The sequence below is a fragment of the Eublepharis macularius genome, chromosome 2 (assembly GCF_028583425.1).
Source record: "Eublepharis macularius isolate TG4126 chromosome 2, MPM_Emac_v1.0, whole genome shotgun sequence".
NCBI lineage: Eukaryota > Metazoa > Chordata > Lepidosauria > Squamata > Eublepharidae > Eublepharis > Eublepharis macularius.
The window spans coordinates 218,536,791-218,562,434 of NC_072791.1; the positions used below are offsets into that span (position 1 = coordinate 218,536,791).

Here is a 25,644-nt window from a genome sequence, read left to right on the forward strand (position 1 = left end):
TGGGAGGTGGATGCTGGGAGCAGGGGATCCCCTGCCCCTTTGGGGGGACTGGCAGCCCTTGTCAGCACAGAATGTGGTGAGCGTAGTGTGAAAGGTGTTGGGGGGGCGTGAGGTGAGGCATGGATCCCTGAGAGATTTCTGGCCTGTCTGTGTTCCCATGAGATCAGTTAAGGGTATTGATGGCTGGTTGAATCCTTTAATTTTGGGAAGTCAGATTGTTTCTGATCTGGGCCATTCTTCCCTTTGGACTACTCTGCTTCTAGAAAAAGGGTTTAAAAAAATAACTAATGCCTTCTTTCAGAGGGGCAGAATTGTGTTGCTGGTGACAGTTTTACCGGCAGAGACAATGATCACAATAAATCTGTACTTCCTTGGAAGAGATTTTAAAGCTGCGTTTGATTTGATGTTCTAAAATCGGGTTTTTCTCATAACAGTATAAAGCATTTTCCTATGTTCACATATTATTGGCAAATCACAAGCGTTCCCCAATTCGTTTACCCCCAAGTAATGTTACGCCATAATCACCTGCTTGATGGACCAGCTTGGATTAACCTCAGTCAATGTCCACAAAGATTGACATGTATTTGTGTGTGTGTGTGTGTGTGTGTTTGACTTTTTCCAGATGGTGAATTTGCTTTTGGCTAAAGGGGCCAACATTAATGCCTTTGACAAAAAAGATCGAAGAGCTTTGCACTGGGCAGCTTACATGGGTAAGAGCTTTTTCTTTTTTAAAAAAGGAACTGATTTTTATCATGTGATGTATGTTGAAGAAGATTTTGAAGGCTGAGGATTCTTTTGTAGAGATATATTTATTTATCGAAAAGCAACAATGCGTCTGATGTTTTAGAAAGTACCAGAAGAGAGGCCCTTGCCCTGAGGCGCTTACAATCAAATATATTGGAGCCAAAGGTGGGGGAGGGAGAAATATGGACACAAAGATCAAAAAGGGGAAACGTGAATTCGAGTGTATAGAAAAAATTAGAATAAAAATGGCTAGGAGGATCCATTTATGCCTCTTAGGAACAGTCCCTTAAGCCCTTTACAGAACTCCACCTGTGTGAAAACCCCATCTGTCTATTTTGCTGACTCACAGGTTAAGTCTTAGTCAAGGTTACTTGCCCCAGAAACAGTTTCAGGTGGGTAGCCATGTTGGTCTGAGCAAGATTTGGGTCCAGTAGCACTAACTAGACCAGTTAGATTTCCCAGATATCTAGTTGGCTTTTCAAGTGCTACTGCACTCGAATCTTGCTCTCTTGCTCCAGAAGGAGTCCGCAGTTCCGGCAGTTCCCCAAAGAGGTCACATGTCAGGTGGCCCCGCCCACCTGACTCTCGGCCATTTTAGGCCAGTTTCAGCCTGGATTGGGGCTGAAACGGCCCAGATCGGGCCTCTGACGAGTGGTGGATCACTCTCCCACTCAGTAGCGGCCCGATCCTGACCATTTTGGGCCCCTTTTCGGCCATTTTCAGCCCCTTTTTGCCATTTTGGGCCCAATTTCGGCCCTGAATGGCCAGGATTGGGTCCAAAACAGCCAGGATAGGTGATGTCAGGGGATGTGGCATATGCAAATCAGCTGTGCTAACGACACACTTCTGGTGATGGCAAGGGGCGTGGCACATGCAAATCAGTTATGCTAATGAGTTCCTCCAGCTCTTTTTCTACAAAATGACCCCTGCATATATCCAAATGTTTGGTGCGTACATTCTCCGATTGCTTATCTTCTTTTGCATCATATTAGGTTAGACCTTTGGAAAAGCTTGTGGAAGGAGTTGGCAGAGCAGATCCTTCTCCACATTTCCCTTCCCCCAGCAGCCTGCTGCTTGCCCAGCAAATCCTCTCTAGGGTCACAGCAACCTTGAGAACAAAATGTGCCACAGGCCAAGAGGCTGTAGTGAGGAGGAGGAGGAGGAGGAGAAAGAGTGAAATTCCTTCCTTCCTTCAGTCCAAAAGGGCAGGAGAAGAGGAGATCGTTTAGCCTGATTCTTCTCCTCTTTGTCCCTGCAGCCTCCCAAACGGCAGTGCCTCTTGTCCAAGAATCCCCTGACCATCAGAGAAGCTTTTCATGACAGGCAGCAAGGTGCTGGGGGTAGAGGAATGGAGGAGGAAATTCTCTGTTTCAGTTTCTCAAACTCTTCCACGGGGTACAAACCCCACTATTATAGGAAAGTCTTTATCTTTTCTTACTTGCTCTGCTTTTTTGGATTATTCCTTGCTGTTAGTTTGAAGGTCTGATAGCAACACGAAATGAGAAAAATGAGGTATTCTATTTCTTGCATATTACTCATTTTGAATTTAACAATTCTCCCTATGCAATTATTATTTTTTCCCCCAATGTTTTATTTTTTTTTACGTGGAGCAGTATAAATTAACTTGAAAACTTTTTTGGGTTATCAGATAAAAAACATTTGGGAATTCAATTAACTTTTCATCTCCAGTAAAAAGTTTTGCTGCTTTGTTTTTTTTACTGTTTCAGGCTCTTTTGGTCACATTTGGAAGTAGGCCAAACCAGAATAGGCATACCCACAATTGGAACAGAAATTCAAGCCATTTTATTTTTTTTAATGTTATTTACAAAATTTATATGCTCCCTTTCTGCCCAATGAGGGCCACCAAGGAGGCTAATGGTTAAAATAAAACATCATAAAAACATATCATAGAACAATTAATAAAAACAATTAAAACCAAAACTAAAATACATATTAAAAGCGGCGGCAGCACCAGGGTTTTCGGCACCGGCAGTGGCCGGCGAGCCGGGCGCCTGTGTGCACGCACACACACTTGCACCGGCCTGCGTGATGACGTCGCGTGTGATGTTATCACGGGTGCACACGTACACCAGCCCGATCACTGTAGCGGGCGGCTGGGAAGGCGCGCGGGTGGCCTCCGAGCTCTCCCACTCGGTTGCCCTGCACCGCCGCAGACGCCTGCCCGCGGCTGCTGAGCCTGGCCGGGGGCACGTGCTGGCGGCGACGGCAACACGGGGCGGGAGGGCTGGGAGGCTGCAGCTCCGTGGCGCGCGCTCTCGACCCCCGCGCCTCCTCTGGCGCCCCCTCCACCACCCCGCGCCCTGAGGCCACCGCCTACCTGGCTTACATGGGCGCCCCGGTCCTGATTAAAAGCACATAAAACGTTAGTTAAAACATAGAATAGGAAGGAAGGATCATCGAGGGAACTCCAGATGAAACAAAAAAGTCTTAACTTGCTGGCAGAAATCAGTGACGTTATTTATTTATGTTATTGTACTTTTATTGCAAACACACATGATCTCGCTGTAAAACAACCTTAGAGCAGATCATATCAAAAGTATAAAAAAAAGTTGCATAATAATTAAAAGCAATTTCAGTTAATAAAACCCAGTGGGTTTTAAAACCCATAAAGGGACAGATGAATCTACCTAGGGAAGGAGTTCCATAGTTTTGGTGCCATGGCTGAAAAGTCCCTCTCTTGATTGCCACCCACATAATCTCAGAAGATAGGGACACACAAAACGGCCTCAGAAGATGACCTTAGCAGCCAGGTAGGTCTGCATGGGAGTAGGTGGTCCTTCAGGTATGCTGGTCCTGAGCCATATAAGGCTTCCAGGCAACAGCCTTCAGCTCTCCTAAAAGCTATTGTTTCTTTGCAGATTTAACATGCTTGGAATTAACTGGTAAATGTTTCCGACCCTCCCAATGAAATGCTGCATGCTTTAAGGAAAATTGTACTATATATGGAAGCAACATAGACTTACTCTTTTCCTTTCTGTTTCAAAGGCCACTTGGAAGTTGTTGCGTTGTTGATTAGCCATGGCGCTGAGGTGACCTCTAAGGATAAGAAGGGCTACACACCACTTCATGCCGCTGCATCCAATGGTCAGATCAGTGTAGTAAAACACCTCCTCAATCTCGGGGTGGAGGTAAGAAGAAAGGCCAGGTTGTGTTTAACAAGCGCTGTAGTTCTTTTTTCCCTGTGCAATTCCTTCTTGTTGTCACTTTCATTCTGCTATAAAGTAGATTTTCAAAGCCTTTTAAAAACTTTATTGTCGGCAGGGTTTATGGAGGAACGTATTTCTGTCATCTAGACTATTGATTTCTGCATCCTTTTCCCCATGAGACTTACTGCTGTTGAGAGTGACATATCTTGTGTGATTATCTTGACTTCCCCTTCCCACCAAGCGGGAAATGCATTCAGAATACAGAATGCCATGTAGAGGTGCCACTGAAATTGTACACATGCGTGCGCGCATGTACACACTCCCCAGTTGTGCTTTTTGAAAGTGAAGATAATAGATCCCAAGTTGTTGGGTAGACTTTTTAATGTTTAATATTTTAGGAACCCCCTCCCTTGAATACTGCATAGATAGTCAACTTGGAAATGAACTGGAAAAGTTTCCATAGCAATGCCCCCACCAACCCCAGAAGCCTTCCGTTTCTAAATATGTCTGTTGCATACCAGTAAAAAGTAGCCACTTTAAAGGCCTGCCTTTACGACTTCTATCAAAATATTTTGAGGGGAAGATACATGTTTCTTCAACATAGATCAAGATGGGTAGCCATGTCTGTAGCAGTAGTAAAGAGCAAGAGTCCAGTAGCACCTATAAGACTAACAAAATTTGTGGTAGGGTATGAGCTTTCATGAGCCACAGCTGAAGAAATGAACTGTGACTCATGAAAGCTCACACCCTACCACACATTTTGTTAGTCTTATAGGTGCTACTGGACTCTTGCTCGTTTTTATTTCTTCAAGATGGAATTGTGAAATCAAGTTTTTAAGAGAAAAAAACCTGACAATAAAACATTCCCTAAGCCAAAGGAAGCTGCACACAGCTCTTCTGAAAAAGAGATGTGTTCCGCTTAAGGACGGGGGGGCGGGATTTGTAATGATTTTAAGTAAATGTGTGTATGTGTCTCTAAATGCTTGGTTTGAGCTCAGTCCAAATGCTTGGACTGAGAGTGGAGAGAAAATATTCAGTCAGAGGAAAGCAGGCGAGCTGTGTGCTGCCTGAGTGCGTTGAAGTATTTATGAGAGAAATATAACCTGTGTGGAACCTGAACTGAGCATGTTTGTGAAAGAACACTCAGTCAGGGAAAGAGAGGCCAGCTGTGTGCTGCCTGAGGGGTTTTAAGCATTTCTGTGAGAGAAATATTGAGTCAGAAGAAAGCAGACTAGCTGTGTGCTGCCTGAGGGGTTTTAAGCATTTCTGTGAGAGAAATATTGAGTCAAGAGAAAGCAGGCTAGCTGTGTGCTGCCTGAGGGGTTTTAAGCATTTCTGTGAGAGAAATATTGAGTCAGAAGAAAGCAGGCTAGCTGTGTGCTGCCTGAGGGGTTTTAAGCATTTCTGTGAGAGGAATATTGAGTCAGAAGAAAGCAGGCAAGCTGTGTGCTGCCTGAGGGGTTTTAAGCATTTCTGTGAGAGAAATATTGAGTCAGAAGAAAGCAGGCAAGCTGTGTGCTGCCTGAGGGGTTTTAAGCATTTCTGTGAGAGGAATATTGACTCAGAAGAAAGCAGGCAAGCTGTGTGCTGCCTGAGGGGTTTTAAGCATTTCTGTGAGAGAAATATTGAGTCAAGAGAAAGCAGGCTAGCTGTGTGCTGCCTGAGGGGTTTTAAGCATTTCTGTGAGAGAAATATTGAGTCAGAAGAAAGCAGGCTAGCTGTGTGCTGCCTGAGGGGTTTTAAGCATTTCTGTGAGAGAAATATTGAGTCAGAAGAAAGCAGGCTAGCTGTGTGCTGCCTGAGGGGTTTTAAGCATTTCTGTGAGAGGAATATTGAGTCAGAAGAAAGCAGGCAAGCTGTGTGCTGCCTGAGGGGTTTTAAGCATTTCTGTGAGAGGAATATTGAGTCAGAAGAAAGCAGGCAAGCTGTGTGCTGCCTGAGGGGTTTTAAGCATTTCTGTGAGAGGAATATTGAGTCAGAAGAAAGCAGGCTAGCTGTGTGCTGCCTGAGGGGTTTTAAGCATTTCTGTGAGAGGAATATTGAGTCAGAAGAAAGCAGGCAAGCTGTGTGCTGCCTGAGGGGTTTTAAGCATTTCTGTGAGAGAAATATTGAGTCAGAAGAAAGCAGGCAAGCTGTGTGCTGCCTGAGGGGTTTTAAGCATTTCTGTGAGAGGAATATTGAGTCAGAAGAAAGCAGGCAAGCTGTGTGCTGCCTGAGGGGTTTTAAGCATTTCTGTGAGAGAAATATTGAGTCAAGAGAAAGCAGGCTAGCTGTGTGCTGCCTGAGGGGTTTTAAGCATTTCTGTGAGAGAAATATTGAGTCAGAAGAAAGCAGGCTAGCTGTGTGCTGCCTGAGGGGTTTTAAGCATTTCTGTGAGAGGAATATTGAGTCAGAAGAAAGCAGGCAAGCTGTGTGCTGCCTGAGGGGTTTTAAGCATTTCTGTGAGAGGAATATTGAGTCAGAAGAAAGCAGGCAAGCTGTGTGCTGCCTGAGGGGTTTTAAGCATTTCTGTGAGAGGAATATTGAGTCAGAAGAAAGCAGGCAAGCTGTGTGCTGCCTGAGGGGTTTTAAGCATTTCTGTGAGAGGAATATTGAGTCAGAAGAAAGCAGGCTAGCTGTGTGCTGCCTGAGGGGTTTTAAGCATTTCTATGAGAGGAATATTGAGTCAGAAGAAAGCAGGCAAGCTGTGTGCTGCCTGAGGGGTTTTAAGCATTTCTGTGAGAGGAATATTGAGTCAGAAGAAAGCAGGCTAGCTGTGTGCTGCCTGAGGGGTTTTAAGCATTTCTGTGAGAGGAATATTGAGTCAGAAGAAAGCAGGCAAGCTGTGTGCTGCCTGAGGGGTTTTAAGCATTTCTGTGAGAGAAATATTGAGTCAAGAGAAAGCAGGCAAGCTGTGTGCAGCCTCAGTAAATTTAAGCACGGCTGTGAGAGAAATATTGAGTCAGAGAAAGAGGCTAACTGTGTGTGAAGCCTTGGAAGAGATCTGTGTGAATGAGTTTAAATGAAGTAACTTTAAGAACCGAGCACTACTTTTATGAAACCGATACGCTTCTTGAAAAAATAAAAGTTTGTTTTGTTTTTATTATAAAGAGAGAGAGGGAGAGAGAGAGAGAGAGAGAGAGAGAGAGAGAGAGAGAAAATGCTTTCGCTTCAGAAGTTTCTTGTAAGCTTCTACTTTTTTATTGATTAAACTGGGACCATACACCCCCAAGAGACAAAAGATTGGTATCTTTTTTTTCAAATTTTCTTCTACCATTACCTATTGTATCTCTTTCACAGAACATCCTAACTATTATTCATTATTGTACCTTGCTCAGTGAATGTCCTAGTTGTTCAATTATGTTGTATTTTTACTTGAACTGTGTAATCTGCCTTGGATCTCAGTGAGAAAGGCAGACTGTTAATAACAACAATGACAATAACAATCTTCATTATATGAAAATAAATATCAAATATTTGTGGGGGGGAGACGCACACAGTTTAGATAATTCATGATTGAGCTTGCTTTTAGGTTAAAAAACTTTCATTTCATTGCTGAGTTAACTATCTACTCAATTCTCCACAAGATGAAGAACAACAAAAAAATTCAAGGTGTGAAGACATCTAAATAATTGCTGTTTACTGGAGTTTGTCAGTAAAATCTGCTTGCACACAATAATATGGGATTGCCAGCCACCTGATGGGGCTTGGATATCTAAAGGAATTACAGCTGGTCTCCAGACTACAGAGATCAGTTCTTCTGGAGGAAATAGCAGTTTTGGAGGGGGAACTCTGTGGCATTATGCCTTGCTGAGATTCCTCCGCAAACTGCACCCTTCCCCGTAAATCTTCAGGAATTTCCCAACTGGGAGCAGGCAACCCTACAATAACAACCCAGGGGCTGTACCAGCCTCCAGCTGTGCCAGCATGAAGTCCGCTGTGGTTGAGGTGACGGCCAACAAGCTGATGTCTGTCATTGAGTTAAGCATTCCTGTCTCATTGCAGATTGATGAAATGAACATCTATGGAAATACGGCGCTTCATATTGCTTGCTATAACGGGCAAGATTCCGTGGCCAATGAACTGATCGACTACGGTGCTAACGTCAACCAGTCGAACAACAGCGGATTTACTCCTCTGCATTTTGCGGCAGCTTCTACTCATGGAGCGCTTTGTCTAGAACTGCTGGTGAATAATGGGGCAGATGTTAACATTCAGGTAAAGCGAGATGTTTTACATTTCTAAGGCCTACCGTTCATCTCTGCCCTGGTTTAAAATGGTCTGTTAAATTACTGAGAAAACAGGTGTTGAGATAACATGACTGAGGAATACTAGTTTTATATCAGGTTTTGTAGCTGGGTACTGATATTCAAGCACACAATATGTTCTAGTTTTCAAGGGTATGTAGAAAACAACGCTTTTCATTTTTTAAAAAAAACCTGTAGCTACTTGAGCTTCATACATTCTTTCGATTCCAGTTGAGAATGAAAAGCCTCAGTCATTATCAATTTTTATACATTGGGAAGCCTAATGGAAACACATTGGTTGTCTAGAGTTGCCACCTTTTAACCTGGCAAATGTGAACAGTTCAGACATTGAGTTGGGCCCAGTACAAAATTTCCACTTTTGCTAGAGCTCTTGCTCAAGCCGAAACACAAAAGAACATAGAAACTGCTTGCACTAAGTCAAACTTGCTATATCCCCCCCTTGCATTTTTGCTTGCACAAAATTTTGTGAAACCAGTTTTGGGGCACTATGATGTGTAAGGGAGGAAAGTGCTGGGTGTTGCACACAAACTTGTGAAAGCAGGAATGTGCCAAGCCTATTTATGTTTCCTTTGGCACATTGCTGGTTCCAAGCCATTAGCTGTACGTTATTGGGGGGAAAGGGCTCCTGAGAGCTACCACAGGCCTCCAGACAAGGTTTCCCATGCTCCCCCCCACACACATCATGCAGGCGCATAGAAATCATCAAATGAAAACAAATCACATGACTTGCTTGCTTCCATGCCCCTTCCCCCCCAGGTTGACAAGGGCCCCTAGAATATTGTCTCCCTTGGCAGACGTGGTTTTAGTGATTCTGGGGGCCTGGGCAGAAATCCAGGATGGGGCTTCAGATTCACTAGCACCACTCTGAGCTGGAAGCTGGTTGCTTGAGCCCCAGATGGGCCGGGTGAGAACGGCTGTCAATGATCTGGTTTCCTCCTTCATTTGGAGGGGCAAGACCAAGGGAAGATGGGGGCCTCTCCCCCCCAGTTCAGGGCCCAAGCAGTTGCTTTGTTGCCCATGAGTGTATAATGTTGCCCTCTCAGGCTGCGTTGCCCTCTCAGTGAGTAATTGAGGGTATCCACATTCATTTCATGTTTTACATTGTAAAAAACATAATGGGAAAATGGGTCAATTTAGCCCATAGATGCAGTTTGTCGTATACCTAAACACGAGGAAGAAAGATTGCAACATTAGCAGGGGGAGAGTTAGATACCCTCTCATATCTAGCTTTCCAAAAAGTACCTGCAGTAAAACTACCCCAAAGGAGAAGGGTAAGGAGAGGAGGCAGTTTTCTGTGTTATGGCAGCTCACACAATTCTGGGCATTAACTCATAATTCAAATTTGATTTTTTGACACACAGCAAAAAGTTGTTTTGTTTTGATATGGCCTCTGATTACAAACTGAAATTGAAGTGTTGGATAGAGTGACTATGGCAAGCCGTTATGCATTAGTGCTCCTATTCACATCCATATTTTAAAAAAAATTGCACTGGCTATTTCTCTTTGCCTTCTCCAGGAACCTTTTTTCTCCTTAAGTCCATAATAACAACAACAACAGCAACAACATTCATACTGCCCTTCAGGACAACTTAATACCACACTCAGAGCGGTTTATAAAGTGAGTTATTATTATCCTCACAACAATCACCCTGTGAGGTTAGTGGGGCTGAGAGAGCTCTGAGAGAGCTGTGACTGACCCAAGGTTACCCAGCTGGCTTCAAGCAGAGGAGTGGGGAATCAAACCCGGTTCTCCAGATTAGAGTCCTGCCGCTCTTAACCACTACACCAAACTGGCTCTCATGTTTGCGAAGCTGAAGGCAGGGCTGATTTAAAATGTATTTGGACACACTATTCTCCCCCCCCCCCAATATGAACAAATTCTATTCATAACACGTCTTTAAAACCTATAAACAGAACTCTGAAATTTTAAATAATCCGTATACATGGACAGGTGGAATACCTAACTGAACTTTAAAACGGTTGTGATCAAAGTTATTTGGGGTGTTTTCTTTTATACTTGATAGAGTACAGATGGGAAGAGTCCACTGCATATGACGGCGGTGCATGGGAGATTCACGCGGTCCCAAACCCTCATTCAGAATGGTAAGATGGTCCTTTCTGACACTTTATTCTTTGAATGCGTATTGGTCCCCTGGGCTGTCTGTTTGCCTTAGAAAATTTAATTTTCCCCCCTTTCAGTAAGCCTCTGATTACCAGTCCCTGGAGGGAGCATCAACGGAAGACTTTGGCTTCCATGCTGTTTGTTTGGCCCTCTGGGGCAAGGCGATGGCTGCTGTGGGAAGCAGAGGCTGGGCTAGATAGAACTCTGGTCTAATCCAGAAGGATTTTCCGTATGTTCTTATGATTGTGGCATCGATCCCATCTAGATTGCCTCATGTGCAAGGAGGGGGGTGTTATTTTTGCTGATTCTCCCCTCCCTGGCAAACCTTGTGGTCCCCCCCCCCCATGGCTATTCCTCCAGGTCTCCCATTCCCCAGGACCAGAATTTTGGAGTGATTTTGGGGAAACTGCAAGAGGGAGGAATCAGCAGATATCCTTCCTAGGCCCACAGGTATCTAGGCAGGATCCAAGCCAGTGCTTTTGTTTGTACTATATTCTGATGGTGCAGTTTCGATGCAGGCTTTGGCATGGACGCACCATTCGGTGGCAGTTCTTTCTAATTACGTTCATGATAATTATGGCATGATAAAGAGCTACTTTGATGGTGGATCTGCACAGTGGAGATAGTAACAGTAAGAAAATATGGAAGAGAAATCAGAGGACATTACTGTATGTTGAGCTCTTCCCATCTCACTTGGCAGTGTACCTTAGTGCCAGTCTTTGCCCTGGTTTTAATGCTGCTGCCTGCTGCTTCCAAGGTTAGAAAAATGTGGAACATAATTCTGTCACGTGGTGTGTTTCATTAGACATTATGGGTAAAATGAAAGAGAGGTAGAGTCTCTCTACACAAGATCCCTCGGTGTGTGTTCGTCAAGTGTAGGGAGATGCAATGTTAGCGTGGCAGTGTAGTTTAAAAAGACAGAGCTGGCGGAGATCCCTCCTCAGAGGGTTAGTTAATTTAATTTTTGCCTCCCGAGGGCTCAGTCAGTTTCATCTCTCCAGTCTAAAACTGTGTGGGATGGCAACCAGAGGGCAGTGAGGAATGGAAATGGGCTGGAGCTGCCTTCCAGAGTTGGACTTGGACCTGGAGAGGTTATAATGGGCTGAAGTTTCCCTTCTGGCATTTCACAACCCCTTCACACAGCTCCAGTGTATAGCGAAGCCTTTGACCTGTTGCCGGCTCTGTCTTTTTAAACTACCCTTTTTGGCTACCGTTGCATCTCCTGACTCGTGTTCTTCACGTGCCAGGTGCCTTGTGTAGAGAGAATCGTAGTCACAGGGCTATTGTGTTTGGCAGCATCTTCAACATCTGCCATAATTACTTGGTCTACTTTCGATAAGAGATTTTCTTTTTTTATCAGAGTGGCTCCAGCTGTGAATAAAATCTCATTTGCGTAGATCTAAAACAGAAGTGTTCTAATATCCACCAGTGCTGTTATGTACCAGTTAAACTATACAAAATACATAGGCAATGTCTAGATGTGTGTTGAAAAAACTGTGCAAAAACTGCAGACTTGAACTTACGGAATTGGCTATAAATTATTATACATAATTACTGGTTCTACGGTAACTTTCAAACCAGAAGAAATACTGCTTTGCTTGCAAGATGGAGTGCTGGAGCTTGATTTGATAGCTGTAGCTGGAATAAGATGGTCAAAAAGTTAGAAAAGCAAATCTATTTCTGGATATCTGGATTGGCTAAAGAGGATGTGGGGTATCACGGAAGTGAACAAACATAGTTAACACATTTATTTATATGAGAGAAGGTAAAGCTGTTTTTTTTTTAAAAAAAATCCTTTTTAAGGTTCATGGAAATAATTTTGTATGTTTTGGAACTCTGTCAGGAAATACAGGGTTGTGCATAATTTCTACAGTAGCAATACCAGTAATGCACAACTAATGATTTGTTTGCAGGCTGGGATCTTGCTTCAGAAATCGTTCATATTGTGCAAAGTCTAAAAATAATATATCTTGTATCTGTGGGTTGGGGCTGGGGAGGAGAGCTGTAATTCTCATAAATGCAGTAGCCCCTCACCCTTTGCAGATTCACGACTGGCCATGGTCCAGTCACATGATGCTGTCTTTATTCCCACCATGCTGTCATCAAAATCATCATCACATCGTTAAATTTTGCAGGAAATTCGATTGTTTCGCTAGAATGAGGCAGCAGACCCCTGCCTCCCAGTCAGGGGCCATTTCATTAAAAAAAGAGCTGCAGGAACTCATTAGCATATGTCACACCCCTTGACATCACTGGAAGTGTGTCATTAGCATAACTGGTTTGCATATGCCACACCCCCTGACATCACCTATCCTGGCTGTTTTGGATCCAATCCTGGCCATTCAGGGCCGAAATTGGGCCCAAAATGGCAAAAAGGGGCTGAAAATGGCCAAAAAGGGGCCCAAAATGGTCAGGATTGGGCCGCTGCTGAGCGGGAGAGTGATCCACCACCCATCAGAGTCCTGATCTGAGCCATTTCAGGACTAATCCTGGCTGTTTCGGCCCCGATCCTGGCCGTTTCAACCCCAATCCAGGCCACAATAGGCCCAAGATGGCCGAAAATCAGGTGGGTGGGGCCACCTGACACGTGACCTCTTTGGAGAACTACCGGAACTGCGTTCCTGTGCGTTCCCCCTCAAAATGAGCCCTGCTCCCAGTATTCGCAGGCCATTTATAGCGATCTCTGGAATGAATCCCCCGTAAATGGCAACCGTCTAGTGTCACATAAAAACTCGAGTCGCTGAATGATGCTAGATCCTCATGCATTTATTCTTCTGCTTAAAAATGTCATTTTCAGGAGGTGAAATAGACTGTATCGATAAGGATGGCAACACTCCTCTCCATGTGGCGGCAAGATACGGACACGAGCTTTTGATTAACACCCTAATAACCAGTGGAGCTGAGAGTGCCAAGTAGGTTGCTAACAGAATGCTGCTCATCACTGTCAAATTATATCTATGGGTCTGTCTCCAGCGGAGGGGTGGGTGGGTGGATGATGTGCAAGTTCATCATGCGCAAGGTTTGAGCATCATTGTGAACGTTCTAGCAAATGGAAGTAACATGAAGCCACATGGATTCAGCGACTGCTGGTTTTTAGTTTCTTTTATTACCTAACTCCTAGTAATGCTAGATAAATGTTGAAGGCTGGAATGGTGCGTGTTTAAGTCTCTTCCTCTGAAATCAGTATAAATTTCATAACAGTATTTCCAGACCTAATTTGGCTCTTTGCAGGTTTTTATGGGATGGAGCCAACCAGCTTTTTTGATGTCTAAAAAAGGGAGGGAGGGATCTCCTTTAGCCACTAAAAAGGCTGTGCCAGTGATCAAAGGATTTGCATGGTCCAAAGCTATGTGGAATGGGGGCTGTAGCGAAGAGGGGAATTGGGCTAATTTGAATGAAAAAAGCTGATCGAATGAAAAACTATATATTTGTAAGGTTTTTGTTCCTGTTTGTGGTGGAAAATGAGGATTTTATTTTTCATAGAGTGGATGTATAGATTTAGAGAGGGGTGACTTTTTTTATACTTCCTTTGGGAATACTAACTTTTTTAGCCAGTTCCCTTAAAAAATGTTCACAGATTCTTTTTCTTGGTGCTTAAGGTAGAAATGAGCATTGGCAAGAGAAACAGGTTCGGTAGTCTGGCTTATCCACTCGAAATTTCTATTACGCACTTCAGTGGCCTGTACATTGATCATATAAAATACCCCTGCCAATAGCTGAGACGTCTAGCGAAGTGAGAAGCCTGCTTGAAGGTGTTAGGCAGACATCCATGACAGGAGCAAAATGAGCTGTCTGGGACCTAGAATGAAAATCTGAAAATACATTAGTAAAAAAGATTGCATCTTGATCTTCTGGATGGACATCTAGCAGCAGGTATTTTTGGAGTGGAATTAGCAGAAAATGCCATCAAGGAACAAGAGCTGAGACAACTATGTTTTAAAAGGAAGGAAAAATACGCACTAGATCAACCTCAGTATAGTAGAGAGAAATCACAGCTTGAGAGAGAGAGAGAACCGGCCAACCTGGTTATATTCAGACTGAACAATTTAACCCACATTCTTCACATTGCTGATGGACCCATCACACATACAGCCCCATAAAACAAGATTGGAATAAGCCTGTTACATAAACAAAGATGAACCCCCCCTCCCCTCAAGACCTTTATGCACAAAAGCTTGTAATGCTAGCCCGCTGCCCTTTAAGAACCGAAAAGCTGCCTCTTTGGAGTTGAGAGATGACCAGAAGTACCGAAATGGTTAGGAAAAGGGGGATACTTGACCCTTTCCCATACTCAATTGTCTCTTGGACTCTGCCCCCTCAATGGGGATTACGACAGGAAAGGGCCTCTTGGGACAGCAGATCAGGCTATGAATTTGGAGTCATTTAAACAAAGAGAATAAATTCGAGCCCCGTTTTCTTTTTGGATGCGAAAGTGCTAATGAGAGAAATTCAGCTCTGTGTGGTATCCTTTGTGCATCCATGAATTTTTCTTGTACCTCACATGTGGAAAAGCGTATGCACGTGGAGCAAATGTTTGATAAGGCTTTATTTTTTACAGATCCAGAGGAGTTAGCCGTGTTAGTCTGTAGTAGCTAAAATAGAAGAGTCCAGTAGCACCTTTAAGACTAACCAACTTTAGCATAAGCTTTCGAGAATCACAGTTCTCTTCTTCAGATGCATGGAGAGTAAGAAGAAACTGGTCAGATATATAGGTGGACCCTCCATGCATCTGAAGAAGAGAATTGTGATTCTCGAAAGCTTATGCTACAGTAAAGTTGGTTAGTCTTAAAGGTGCTACTGGACTCTTCTTTATTTTTTACATGTGTGAAAAAAACTTTTTTTTCTATGGACTACATATTGGGGGATGTCTCATGGCCAGCAAGAATGAGGCTGTGGTTGAATTCTTCTTCATCATTCACTCTCCTTCAAACTTTGCCTTCTGTTCTACTTGATCCGAAGATACATGGTAGACATAACGAAGTTCCCTTTAAAACAGATAGAGACAGACAGCACAAGAAAGATAGGGTTTCTCGAGAGGAGGCCTGCAGATAAATCCAAAAGTCTTGCCTGTCTGCCTGTCTACTACTTAGGTTGTTGAGATTCCTGAACAGTCACTGTAGCATATTTCTTGTCTGGCTGGCTTCCTGCAATCTGAAAAGGGTTGGTGCTGATGGCCATAAAATAAGCCCGGACAGGTATATCATTCTGTTAAGGAAGCCTATCACGACACCCTCATGATTTGCCAAGAGTGGTTTTGATAATGTCTTTTATGGTTAATGTCTTTTATGGTTAATCCCTTCCTTGTTTGTATTGTACGGTTTTATCATCTCTTGTATTAAATTTGGATTTTTAAAAAAACTATAAATGACATAAATAAATTAAATAATAAGTGGGTTTTTTATTATATAGGAAGAATTCTAAGTAAAAACAGAGAATTTTAAAGTATGCATTTTTAACCGCACATACTATTTTTTGCTTTTGATTGGGAAAAGATATTTTTCCAAGTAGATGAGAATGGTTGGATAAATTGAACGACTCTTTCTGAATGACATATTCTGAAAGCAAAAGACTTAATGGGTATCGATGATTAGAGACAAGCTTTAGCACACATGAAAAATATTTATTAAAAAGGTGAAATATTGTATTGTCGAAGGCTTTCACGGCCGGAGAATGATAGCTGTTGTGGGTTTTCCGGGCTGTATTGCCGTGGTCTTGGCATTGTAGTTCCTGACGTTTCGCCAGCAGCTGTGGCTGGCATCTTCAGAGGTGTAGCACCAAAAGACAGAGATCTCTCAGTGTCACAGTACACTGAGAGACACAGTACACTGTGACACTGAGAGATCTCTGTCTTTTGGTGCTACACCTCTGAAGATGCCAGCCACAGCTGCTGGCGAAACGTCAGGAACTACAATGCCAAGACCACGGCAATACAGCCCGGAAAATCCACAACAGCCAGGTGAAATATTGTATTTATAGACCTGTATAGTTCAAAAGGAAGCTGGTGACATATGTGATCTTGTATGTTTTTCTTTTTTCTTTTTGTAAGTCATTCTATTTGATAATTAAAAGGAAAAAAATGACACCCTTATGATGAGCTCCACTTCTGGTAAGTGAAGTTTTCTTGAACTTAGAAGGACATTCCATGAATGTGTTCTCAAGCAAGTCCTTCTGTTTCAGATGCGGCATTCACAGCATGTTCCCCTTGCATCTGGCAGCACTTAATGCTCACGCTGACTGCTGCCGGAAGTTGCTCTCATCAGGTAAGCAAGTCCCAAAGAGAATGCAAAGCTTGTGCTTATTCCTCCTTTTTGTTCTGCGTTGCTGTGTGTGATGTTCTTAAAGTCAAAGCTTTCCCTGTTCGGTGCGCCGTGTATGCTTCACTCCCACATGCAGAGCTTTTTCAACTGGCATGCATATCGCTCTTACCCTCTCTGCTGCTTGTACTTCAGACATGCAAAAGGCTTCTCTTCTTCCCTGAGTCTTGTATTTAAAGGTCTTCCCAGAACAAATGGCTTGGATCCACCTGCAGGCCCGAGGGATTTGCATCAGTGGAGCACAACATCTTTGTCTCCCCCCCTTCCCACAACAGCGCAAAGAGCCCCCTGAAAAGCTGTTCCTTGGGGGACAGAGAGGCTCACAGCCCCAGGGGCTTGGCCTGATGGGTTCACCTGGTAGGCCTTTTGGTCTTTTAAAAACAATGCATTCTTGTGTGAATTTGGTTTAAAGTGTATTTTTATAAGCTGCTTTGAGTCCCCCACCAGGGAGAAAAGTGAGATAAAAATATACTACATAAATAAATAAATGATGGGGGAAACAAGACCGCAGTGAGAGGGAGATTAGCAAAAATCCACCCCCTTTTCTTCTTTCCTCTGGGGTATCCAAACCAATGGTTAAAACTCTGGTGCGTTTTTTGAGTACAGACACTAGGGTTTTCCTTTACTGCTTTTACTGTGCTTTTTAATCATGCTTTAAAATTTAGTTTCTGTGTAGCTTTTTATTTTTACTAGTATCTTGGGTGTCACTCTTAAATGGACAGTAGAAGACAGAAGAGTTAGTTCTGGAAAACGCCCCTCACCGTATCCCCATCTTCTTGCATGCATCCCTTCATCCGTACTACTGCTGCCCCCCAATTCCAGTTTCTTCCTTCTTTGAGATGGGAACCCCATGATGTAAGCCACCTTTGCCCACATGGTAGCGTACTCTCCAATATTTCCCAACTCCTACCAGTCTTAACTCCTCCAAGTTTCCTCCTCTCCTGGCCACATGTTTCCCACATCCATTCCACATCTTCTTGCCTTGCCGGTCAAGAGTGGCAGTTTTCAAATTCCATGTTCTCTCCGTTCCTTGACAACAGTGTGGCTGGAGACACTTATGCTGAAGCATGCAGTGGCAGCTGACTATAGGACAGCCCCCCTGCTTTACTCTGTTGAAGGCTTCAGATGGTTCAGTCGTTTGTGTGGAGAGCGGGAAGATTGCCACAAGCTGCAAGGGAGACTTGAAAGGATCTCATAAAGTCTCAGGCCTTATACTGGACAGCTAAGGATGCCACCTCCCCCCCCCCCACTGGGCACCTGGGGTAGAGGCACGCACACAAAGCACATGCATGCTTCATCACCACACTGAAAAATGACATCATTTTCTGGTACAACATGGAAGCTCTGGGTCGCTCTGGGGGACTGTTTTGAGAATGATTTTTGTGAATTGGCCGCCGGTGCAGCCCTGTAACTGCCACATTGCTGGAAAAAGATGTCATTTTCTGTCATGATGGGTGTGGGAGTGCATGTGTGCTTTGTGAGCGCACATGAGTAAGTACCCTACTGCTCTCTACCCTCCCCCCCTCCATTTTCCAGTTTGGCCCTGGCAGGCCTGGCACCCCTATGGACAGCCTTGTCAAAATCATCTGTGTTTCTCTCTGCAGGCCTCCACACAGAGAATGGTAATTGGACATAAATGTGACCAGGGCTTTTTTTCTGGGAAAAGAGGTGGTGGAACTCAATGGGTTGCCCTCAGAGAAAATGGTCACATGGCTGGTGGCCCCGCCCCCTGATCTCCAGACAGAGGGGAGTTGAGATTGCCCTCCGCGCCGCTCTGGAGATCAGGGGGCGGGGCCACCAGCCATGTGACCATTTTCAAGAGATTCCGGAACTCCATTCCCCCGCGTTCCTGCTGAAAAAAAGTCCTGATTACCACCACAATTATGAAGGATGACCTTGGGACATCCCTTTTCTCTCAGCCTAAGCTACTTCACAGTGTTATTGAGTGGATAAAATGAAGGAAGCAGAACTGTGCGCACTGCCCTCGAGTTTAGTGGAGAAACAGCGGGATAAAAGAATGTACTAGATAGATTTCAATCTTCAGACAACTTTGGGGGTACGTTAAGATGAGACGCAGTGAGTAGCCCATGGTCATCTTGTGAGTTTCATGACTGGGTAAGGATCTGAATTTAGGCCTCCCTAACACAACACTGCATTCCCCAACCATTCTCTCTTTCACACGCGTGTGCGCACACACTCACACACAATACAGACCGCATGATTAAAGGCTAAGAGGTCAGCATGTTTTGCATTTCAAAATAAGTGCTTGTTGATTTACGTATTCCTCTGCTGTAGCTCTTTCTTCCTTTGGGGCTTGTACAGATGATTGTTCTTCAGCAGAAGGGTCTTGTGCTATGCAGGGGTCATTTTGTAGAAAAAGAGCTGGAGGAACTCATTAGCGTAACTCATTAGTACAACTCATTAGCATATGCCACACCCCTTGACATCACCGGAAGTGTGACATTAGCATAACTGATTTGCATATGCCACAAACCCCTGACATCACCTATCCTGGCTGTTTTGGACCCAATCCTGGCCATTCAGGGCCGAAATTGAGCCCAAAATGGCAAAAAAGGGCTGAAAATGGCCAAAAAGGGGCCCAAAATGGTCAGGATTGGGCCGCTGCTAAGTGGTAGAGTGATCCACCACCTGTCAGAGGCCTGATCCGGGCTGTTTCGGTCTCAACCCAGGCTTAAATGGGCCCAAAATGGCCAAGAGTCAGGTGGGTGGGGCCACCTGACATGTGACCTCTTTGGGGAACTACCAGAACTGTGTTCCGGCGCGTTCCCCCTCAAAATGAGCCCTGGTGCTATGAGGTCTTTAGCCTTGTTCTACAATAGTAAAGTGAGTTACTCCCAGGGCTTTTTTTCAGCTGGAGCACGGTAGAACGGAATTCTAGAACCTCTGGAAAATGGTGACATGGCTGGTGGCCCCGCCCCCTGATCTCCAGACAGAGGGGAGTTTAGATAGACAACCCACTGAGTTCCACTACCTCTTTTCCCAGAAAAAAAGCCCTGGTTACCACACAAAAAGAATGGGGGAGGTGGTGGTTGAGATTAGGAGATACCAAAATGTCCTTATCCTTGAGCTGTAATAAACACAACATGCATTGCCAGAGTTGTGCGCTCTTGCTGGGATGATGTGTTATTCACACCCACACATTATTCAAATAAGACTAAAAAGCCATTTTGTTGATAGAAAGGCAGTACTATTGTGGACGAAGTACTTAAACTAACCCCCGGATCCAAAAGTGGCTTTATGCCAGTAGAACATGGTTCAGATTTGATTTTCACACTTGAAATGCACTGCACTGTTGACCCACTGGAGCAAGTTTTTTAATGGAATGGGGGCGGCAGAAAGTGGTGGGATGTGGGAAGATCCATCCCACTAGCAAGCTCCAGTTTGTGTTGCTTAAGATTTCTCCAAAGACTGCGTGAACACTTGCATTCAAGGAAGTGCTGATCTTTCACTGACCTGAATTGAGTGTAAAACCTTTAGAAAGAGCTCCATAGGTCTGAAAGGCGGGTTGTGCCTTCGTAGGAGATGACGTCACAGCTACTGCCCAGTAGGTGCCAGTGACAGTCTAGCTAATGGGGAGGGGGCCGCTTTTGATTTCAGCAGGCACCTTCTGAAAAAATGGGCTTGCAGACCTGTGACCCAAAAAAGTACACACACATATATCACACGCAAGAAGCGGGCAGAAGTGTTTCTACATTTCTGAAAATGTGTCATCTGTACTAGCCCTTAGGGAAACCACCACAACCATTTTCTTGATTCCTTCCATTTCCCACAGACTACCCAACCAACCTTTCACTGTGGATTTTGCCGTGTTCTTGTTACAATAAATTTTAGCTGTTTTCCATTAAAAAGCATGTGCGTTTTCCTAGAAAGTCGTCCTTTGTTCCTTCGACACAAAATGTTGTCGATAAATAAAAATCCCATTCGCTGCACGCTGAGCTAATCTCTGCGGCTCCCTTGTGCTCCTTTTCTGCCTTCCTGCCCTGCTGTCATAGTTCTCTCTTGATAGCAGTCTGCCTAAAAATGCCTGCTGCATGATTTAAGTAGTCACATAGCACAGGGCTGAATATGAAAATAGATTCTTTTTTACTGTAACAGTCGTCTCTGTATAGCTGCCAAGCTTGAGCAGCCGCTGTCCGTTTCCATGACAACCTCTTGCTGACTACATTTATGTCTTCCTTCTGTGTGTGATTTTTTTTTCCTGACTAACTGATTTTTCTGTCTCTGCAATGTTTCTTGCGGCTTAACTAGGACAAAAGTATAGCGTAGTGTCCTTGTTTAGTAATGAGCACGTGCTGTCTGCAGGCTTTGAAATAGACACCCCAGATAAATTTGGAAGAACGTGCCTCCATGCCGCTGCTGCAGGAGGGTGAGTAATTTTGCAATTGTATACTTCAGGGTGATGTGTAATTTCAGTGCTGTGGTCTCTCCACAAATGAATTTGTTCCAAATAAGGACTTGCAAAATGACACAAGTTTTCTTTCAGAAGAGTGTAGTTTGCACTCTTGTGTTCTCTGTACATGACAGACTTGCTGTTGAATTGAGTGGACGCCACCGCTTGGCTCAACCAGATGGTTCTTTTTTACCTCATCCAAGTGTTCCTTCCTTTTTTAGTCATGATAATCCCAAAGAATCTTACGACAGCATGTGGAAACTCCTCTCTGTAAAATCATTTCTTTTAAACCTCAGGAGGAACTGACCCTAACTTAACACTCTGTCTACCGAGACCAGGGCCCGGCAGGATCTACTATCTTTCCGCCGGGCCTGTAAGACAGAGTTGTTCCGCCAGGCTTATGGCTGAAGCTGGGCCTCCACTGGCTGGAGAATATAACATCTACTCCCCTCCCTATGAGAGCTGCCCACCACTGTTCTGAAGCTGCTGCCAATTGCACTGTTGCACTTTCTGTAATCAACGATATTGCCGCCACCAAGAAAAGAGTGCTGCTATTTTTAATATCTTTATACAATGTGTTTAATGTTTAATGTTTAATGAAATGTTTTAAATGTTTTAATGTTGTTATCCGCCCTGAGCCTGCTTGCGGGGAGGGCGGAATATAAATACGATAAAATAAAATAATAAAATAAATTAATAAATTGGCTAGAGTAGCATGGTAGGCAACGCTAAATGAAAACGCATGAGGCATGCCTTCCCATACGTGTCTCCCCTCTGGCTTTGCACATGCAGCACAGAGAGAGGAAACATTGCTTAGAGATTTCTAGACTGCCTTTCCTCACAAAAAGCAATTCTTCAGCACAGTGTAGAGTGTGAATGTCCCATCTGCTGCTTCTCAATAAAACATGACATTTTCCCTCAGCTGAAAATAAGGTTGCTAGGGAACCTATGGAAGCTTTAGGGGCAGGGACATGAGGCGGGGAGGCGTTTTGACTGCACCATGACATCACTTCTGGGAAAACCAGAAGTGATGTCAGGTAACTCATGGAATCACAAGAAAAAGGGTTTCCCCTCGGAAGTGATGTTGCAGTGCAGACAACGTTGCTACTGCTGCTTGGAGTGGCAGAAGGCAATCAGGGATGCCAGCATGAGCCCTCCCACCTTAGCGGGAGACTTGGCGGCCCTGGCTGAAAATAGTGATTGTTGTTGTCTGTCATGTGACACAAACTGCCATGTTCTGTGGATTCCCACAAGAGGAGAAGCACTCCCCCCCCCCCCGAACTCTAAATTTACTGTTTTTTAAAATTAACCTTGACACATTTTGAATAGGGGTGCCATCCCCCTACTGGGGCAGGGGGACACTAAAGCACACAGAGCACACACACATGCTCCCCCATCACGCTGGAAAATGACAATTTTCCAGCACAACAGGAAAACTACGTCTTGCACCCGGGGGTAATTTATTAAAAATCACCTCAGGTAAGCCTGTTCTCATCAGATTTCAGAAGCTAAGCAGGGTTGGCCTTGAATAGTAATTGGATGAGAAACCTTTAACGAAGACCAGGGTTGCAGAGGCAGGCAATGGCAAACCACCTCTGTTAGTCTTTTGCCATGAAAACTCCACCAGGGGTCACCATAAGTCTGCTGTGACTTGAAGGTACTTTCCACCAGCACCAATCTAGTGCTGAATGGTGATTTTTAATTAATCCTGCCCCCGCAGGTGCACCCTGTAGTTTCCCCATTGCGTTGGAAAATGATGACATTTTTCTTTGTGACAGGGAAGTACAGGAGCATGCGCAAGGCTAAGTACCCCGCTGCCCCCCCTGCTCTCCCCCCCCAGTTTGGCCCCTGGGATACCTGACAATCATTTTAACAGCCCATTGAGTAGGATGGGATATTTTGTCCACACAAATTATTTCAGAGACTTACTCTACTCCAGGTACCCATATTTAGTTGAGTATGAACACTAACCTTTTGTGAAGCCCAACAGTTGTACTAGGTCCTGTTTACTATCTCTTCAGAGTAGACAGATCTTTTCCTTTTGGCTTCTTGTACTCAAGCCAGATGAGATAAATTCATTCACATGTGAACTTGTAAATTAATATAGGTCAGTTATTAATTAAAATCCCAGAAAGCAAGTGGATGAACAAAAAACGAACTTTCTCCCTATAGTTCCTCCTGCATTTAGATCTTTTCTTTTAATAGACTATGATTTGCCATTCTGTAAAAGAGTAGTAATAAAGGAAGTATTTTACAATGAGCTATTTTAGAAATTATTTGTGTCTGTATGCAGGGCTTTTTTTCATCTGGAACGCGGTGGAACGGAGTTCCGGCACCTCTTGAAAATGGTCACATGGCTGGTGGCCCCGCCCCCTGATCTCCAGACGGAGGGGAGTTGAGATTGCCCTCCGTGCTGCAGTCTCGACTCCCCTCTGGAGATCAAGCGGTGGGGCCACCAGCCATGTGACCATTTTTGCGATTTAAACTTTAAAAAACTCCACCCTTGTTCCAGATGACCCAAAGTGACGTCATTGTGTGGTCCTGTGCTGGCAACCCACTGAGTTCCACCACTTCTTTTCCCAGAAAAAAAGTCCTGTCTGTATGTGTGTTGGTGAAAGCAAAACAGGGAGTTCTGCTCGCCCAAGAAACTAGATGAATGAATAAGAAGAATGTAAACTGAATCTCTTCTATTCCATCCAACTCATAGCAGGATTCCTTAGCAAATTAAGGACACCAGAAACTTACTCTGAGTAATCTCTTTGCAAAAAAACGGGAGCTGTGATTTTTTTGTGCAACATGCATTCTTTGCATATTGTGCAGGAGAACTTCCTAGTGGAAGGTGCCAATCTTGATATGAATTGGGCACATTAGTTCTTTTGAATGAAACACAATGAATTACATTTGATTCATTTGTTAATATAATCTTAATCATACACTTAACAAAGAATATAATCTTAATCAAACACTCAACAAACATTTTAAAATGTTTGCCTAGCTTCTGTTGAAGAAAACAATACTTTTATCATTGCTCAGAGAACTAAAAAGTAGAATACTTTTACTGGCTGTACAACCAAAATAGATAAACTGCTGAGGGCAAGTTGTGAGGTTAAGAGGTACATAAGGGGGCCAAATGGCTAGACTGTATCCCTGAGATAACATATTTTCATTCTTTTTTGGGTAATTTCCAAATTGTATCCTGCTTCTAGGTGCCATTTTTGCTGATGTAGTCATAGAACTGATGAGTAGGTCTGAATCTAACAGGTGCCTTAACACAGCTTCTTTTTCTGAAACTGGATAACTTAGGGATGCCAGTCCCCTGCCAGGGGGTGGGATCCCCTGCTCCCACCCTCCACTCCCGCTTACCTGGCCAGCGGAGGGGGGCACGCCTCCTAGGGTGTGCCCTCGGGTGGCACAGTGTTCTTCCAGGTGGCGGGGCACTGCAGGGTTATGGGAGCACTGCCATACTCTGCAGGGCCGGATTCAGTCCCGAATCAGCCCGTATTTGGGCCGAAATAGACCCAAATCAGGCCAAATCAGACCCGATTTGGCCCCCTAGGGAGCACAGGAGCACTCCCAGGGCAGCCCATGACCCACACAATGACAGCACTTCCCGGAAGTGACATCATCGCGCAAGCTGGGAGCATGGAAAGGAAAAGGAGAAGGTAGGTGCCAGGCCCCAGATCTCCTGCCAGGGGGGTCGGGGGACCTGGCAATCCTAGGATAATCTACTCCCAAAACATCTTGCACAGATGTGTGTCCAAGCTTTTTTTTCTGGTTTCTTTAAGTAAAGTTGTCCTGAAGGGCTCAATTTATAGGTTTAAAGCTTAAGAATACTCCAGTAAATAGTTATGGCAGTACACGTAGAATGATGGTAGGTGCTGGAATGAAGTGAGGTCCAGAAACTCTCCTTATTATGAGCCAAAGATTTCTTTTTTGGACTGTCCTTATGGGAGTTTGTAAAGTACGTTCCAATCAACGCAGGAAGCATTGACTGACATTCTTAGTGAGCCAATCATTGGGTGCCATAGTGAACTTGGGTCTGCGAGACCCCCCTGCCTGAAAAGTGGAGAGGTGGGAGAGTACTGAGGATGGGTGCTGATAGTCTCATCCCTCGCTGATGGTTTAAACCAGAAGCTACGGTGTCTCAAGAGGCCCAAAACATAGTGTTTTTACTATTTTTGGCCAATTCTTAGAGAATTGGCCCCACCGAGACACTGTAGCTTCCGTTTTAAAACGGAAGTGACCTCTTCAGAGCCTGCGTGCTCCAGCGTGCCTGCCTGCGCTCACCTTTTACCTTTGTTTTTAATATCTCTGGAATGGGATTTCCAGGATATCTGTGTGTAAAAGAAAAGATGTTTTACACACTGTGAAAGAACATTGAAAGAACTATTTTCCCATCACTGTTCATTTGTTCTTGTCTTTTCAGTAATGTTGATTGCGTGAAACTCTTGCAGAGCAGTGGAGCAGATTGTAATAAAAAAGACAAATATGGACGGTATGTAGTTGGTAAAACGATAAAAAAATCCAATTGATTTGCAGGATTTCAGAGTCCGAATTATGAGCCCTTCAGAATGATAGGAGTACAGGATCTGTGGTCACCATAGGTCAGGCTAGGAGGAGAGCTAACTCCTGGCAGCGT

At 44.2% G+C, this 25,644-nt stretch overlaps 1 protein-coding gene across 8 annotated transcripts in view; it reads left to right on the forward strand.

Moving 5' to 3' along the window:
• ANKRD44 (ankyrin repeat domain 44) overlaps positions 1 to 25,644 on the forward strand; it is a 219,667-nt gene that overhangs the window by 132,775 nt on the left and 61,248 nt on the right. For 5 of the 8 annotated variants that reach the window (XM_054972776.1, XM_054972781.1, XM_054972780.1 and 2 more), the window contains exons 6-13: positions 623 to 710; positions 3,751 to 3,893; positions 7,896 to 8,108; positions 10,183 to 10,261; positions 13,078 to 13,192; positions 16,458 to 16,540; positions 20,864 to 20,981; positions 25,432 to 25,500. In XM_054972776.1, the coding sequence (XP_054828751.1) occupies positions 623 to 710; positions 3,751 to 3,893; positions 7,896 to 8,108; positions 10,183 to 10,261; positions 13,078 to 13,192; positions 16,458 to 16,540; positions 20,864 to 20,981; positions 25,432 to 25,500 (908 nt within the window). The remainder of the gene's footprint in view (positions 1 to 622; positions 711 to 3,750; positions 3,894 to 7,895; positions 8,109 to 10,182; positions 10,262 to 13,077; positions 13,193 to 16,457; positions 16,541 to 20,863; positions 20,982 to 25,431; positions 25,501 to 25,644) is intronic. The other 3 variants (XM_054972777.1, XM_054972783.1, XM_054972779.1) reach the window with 1 other exon arrangement.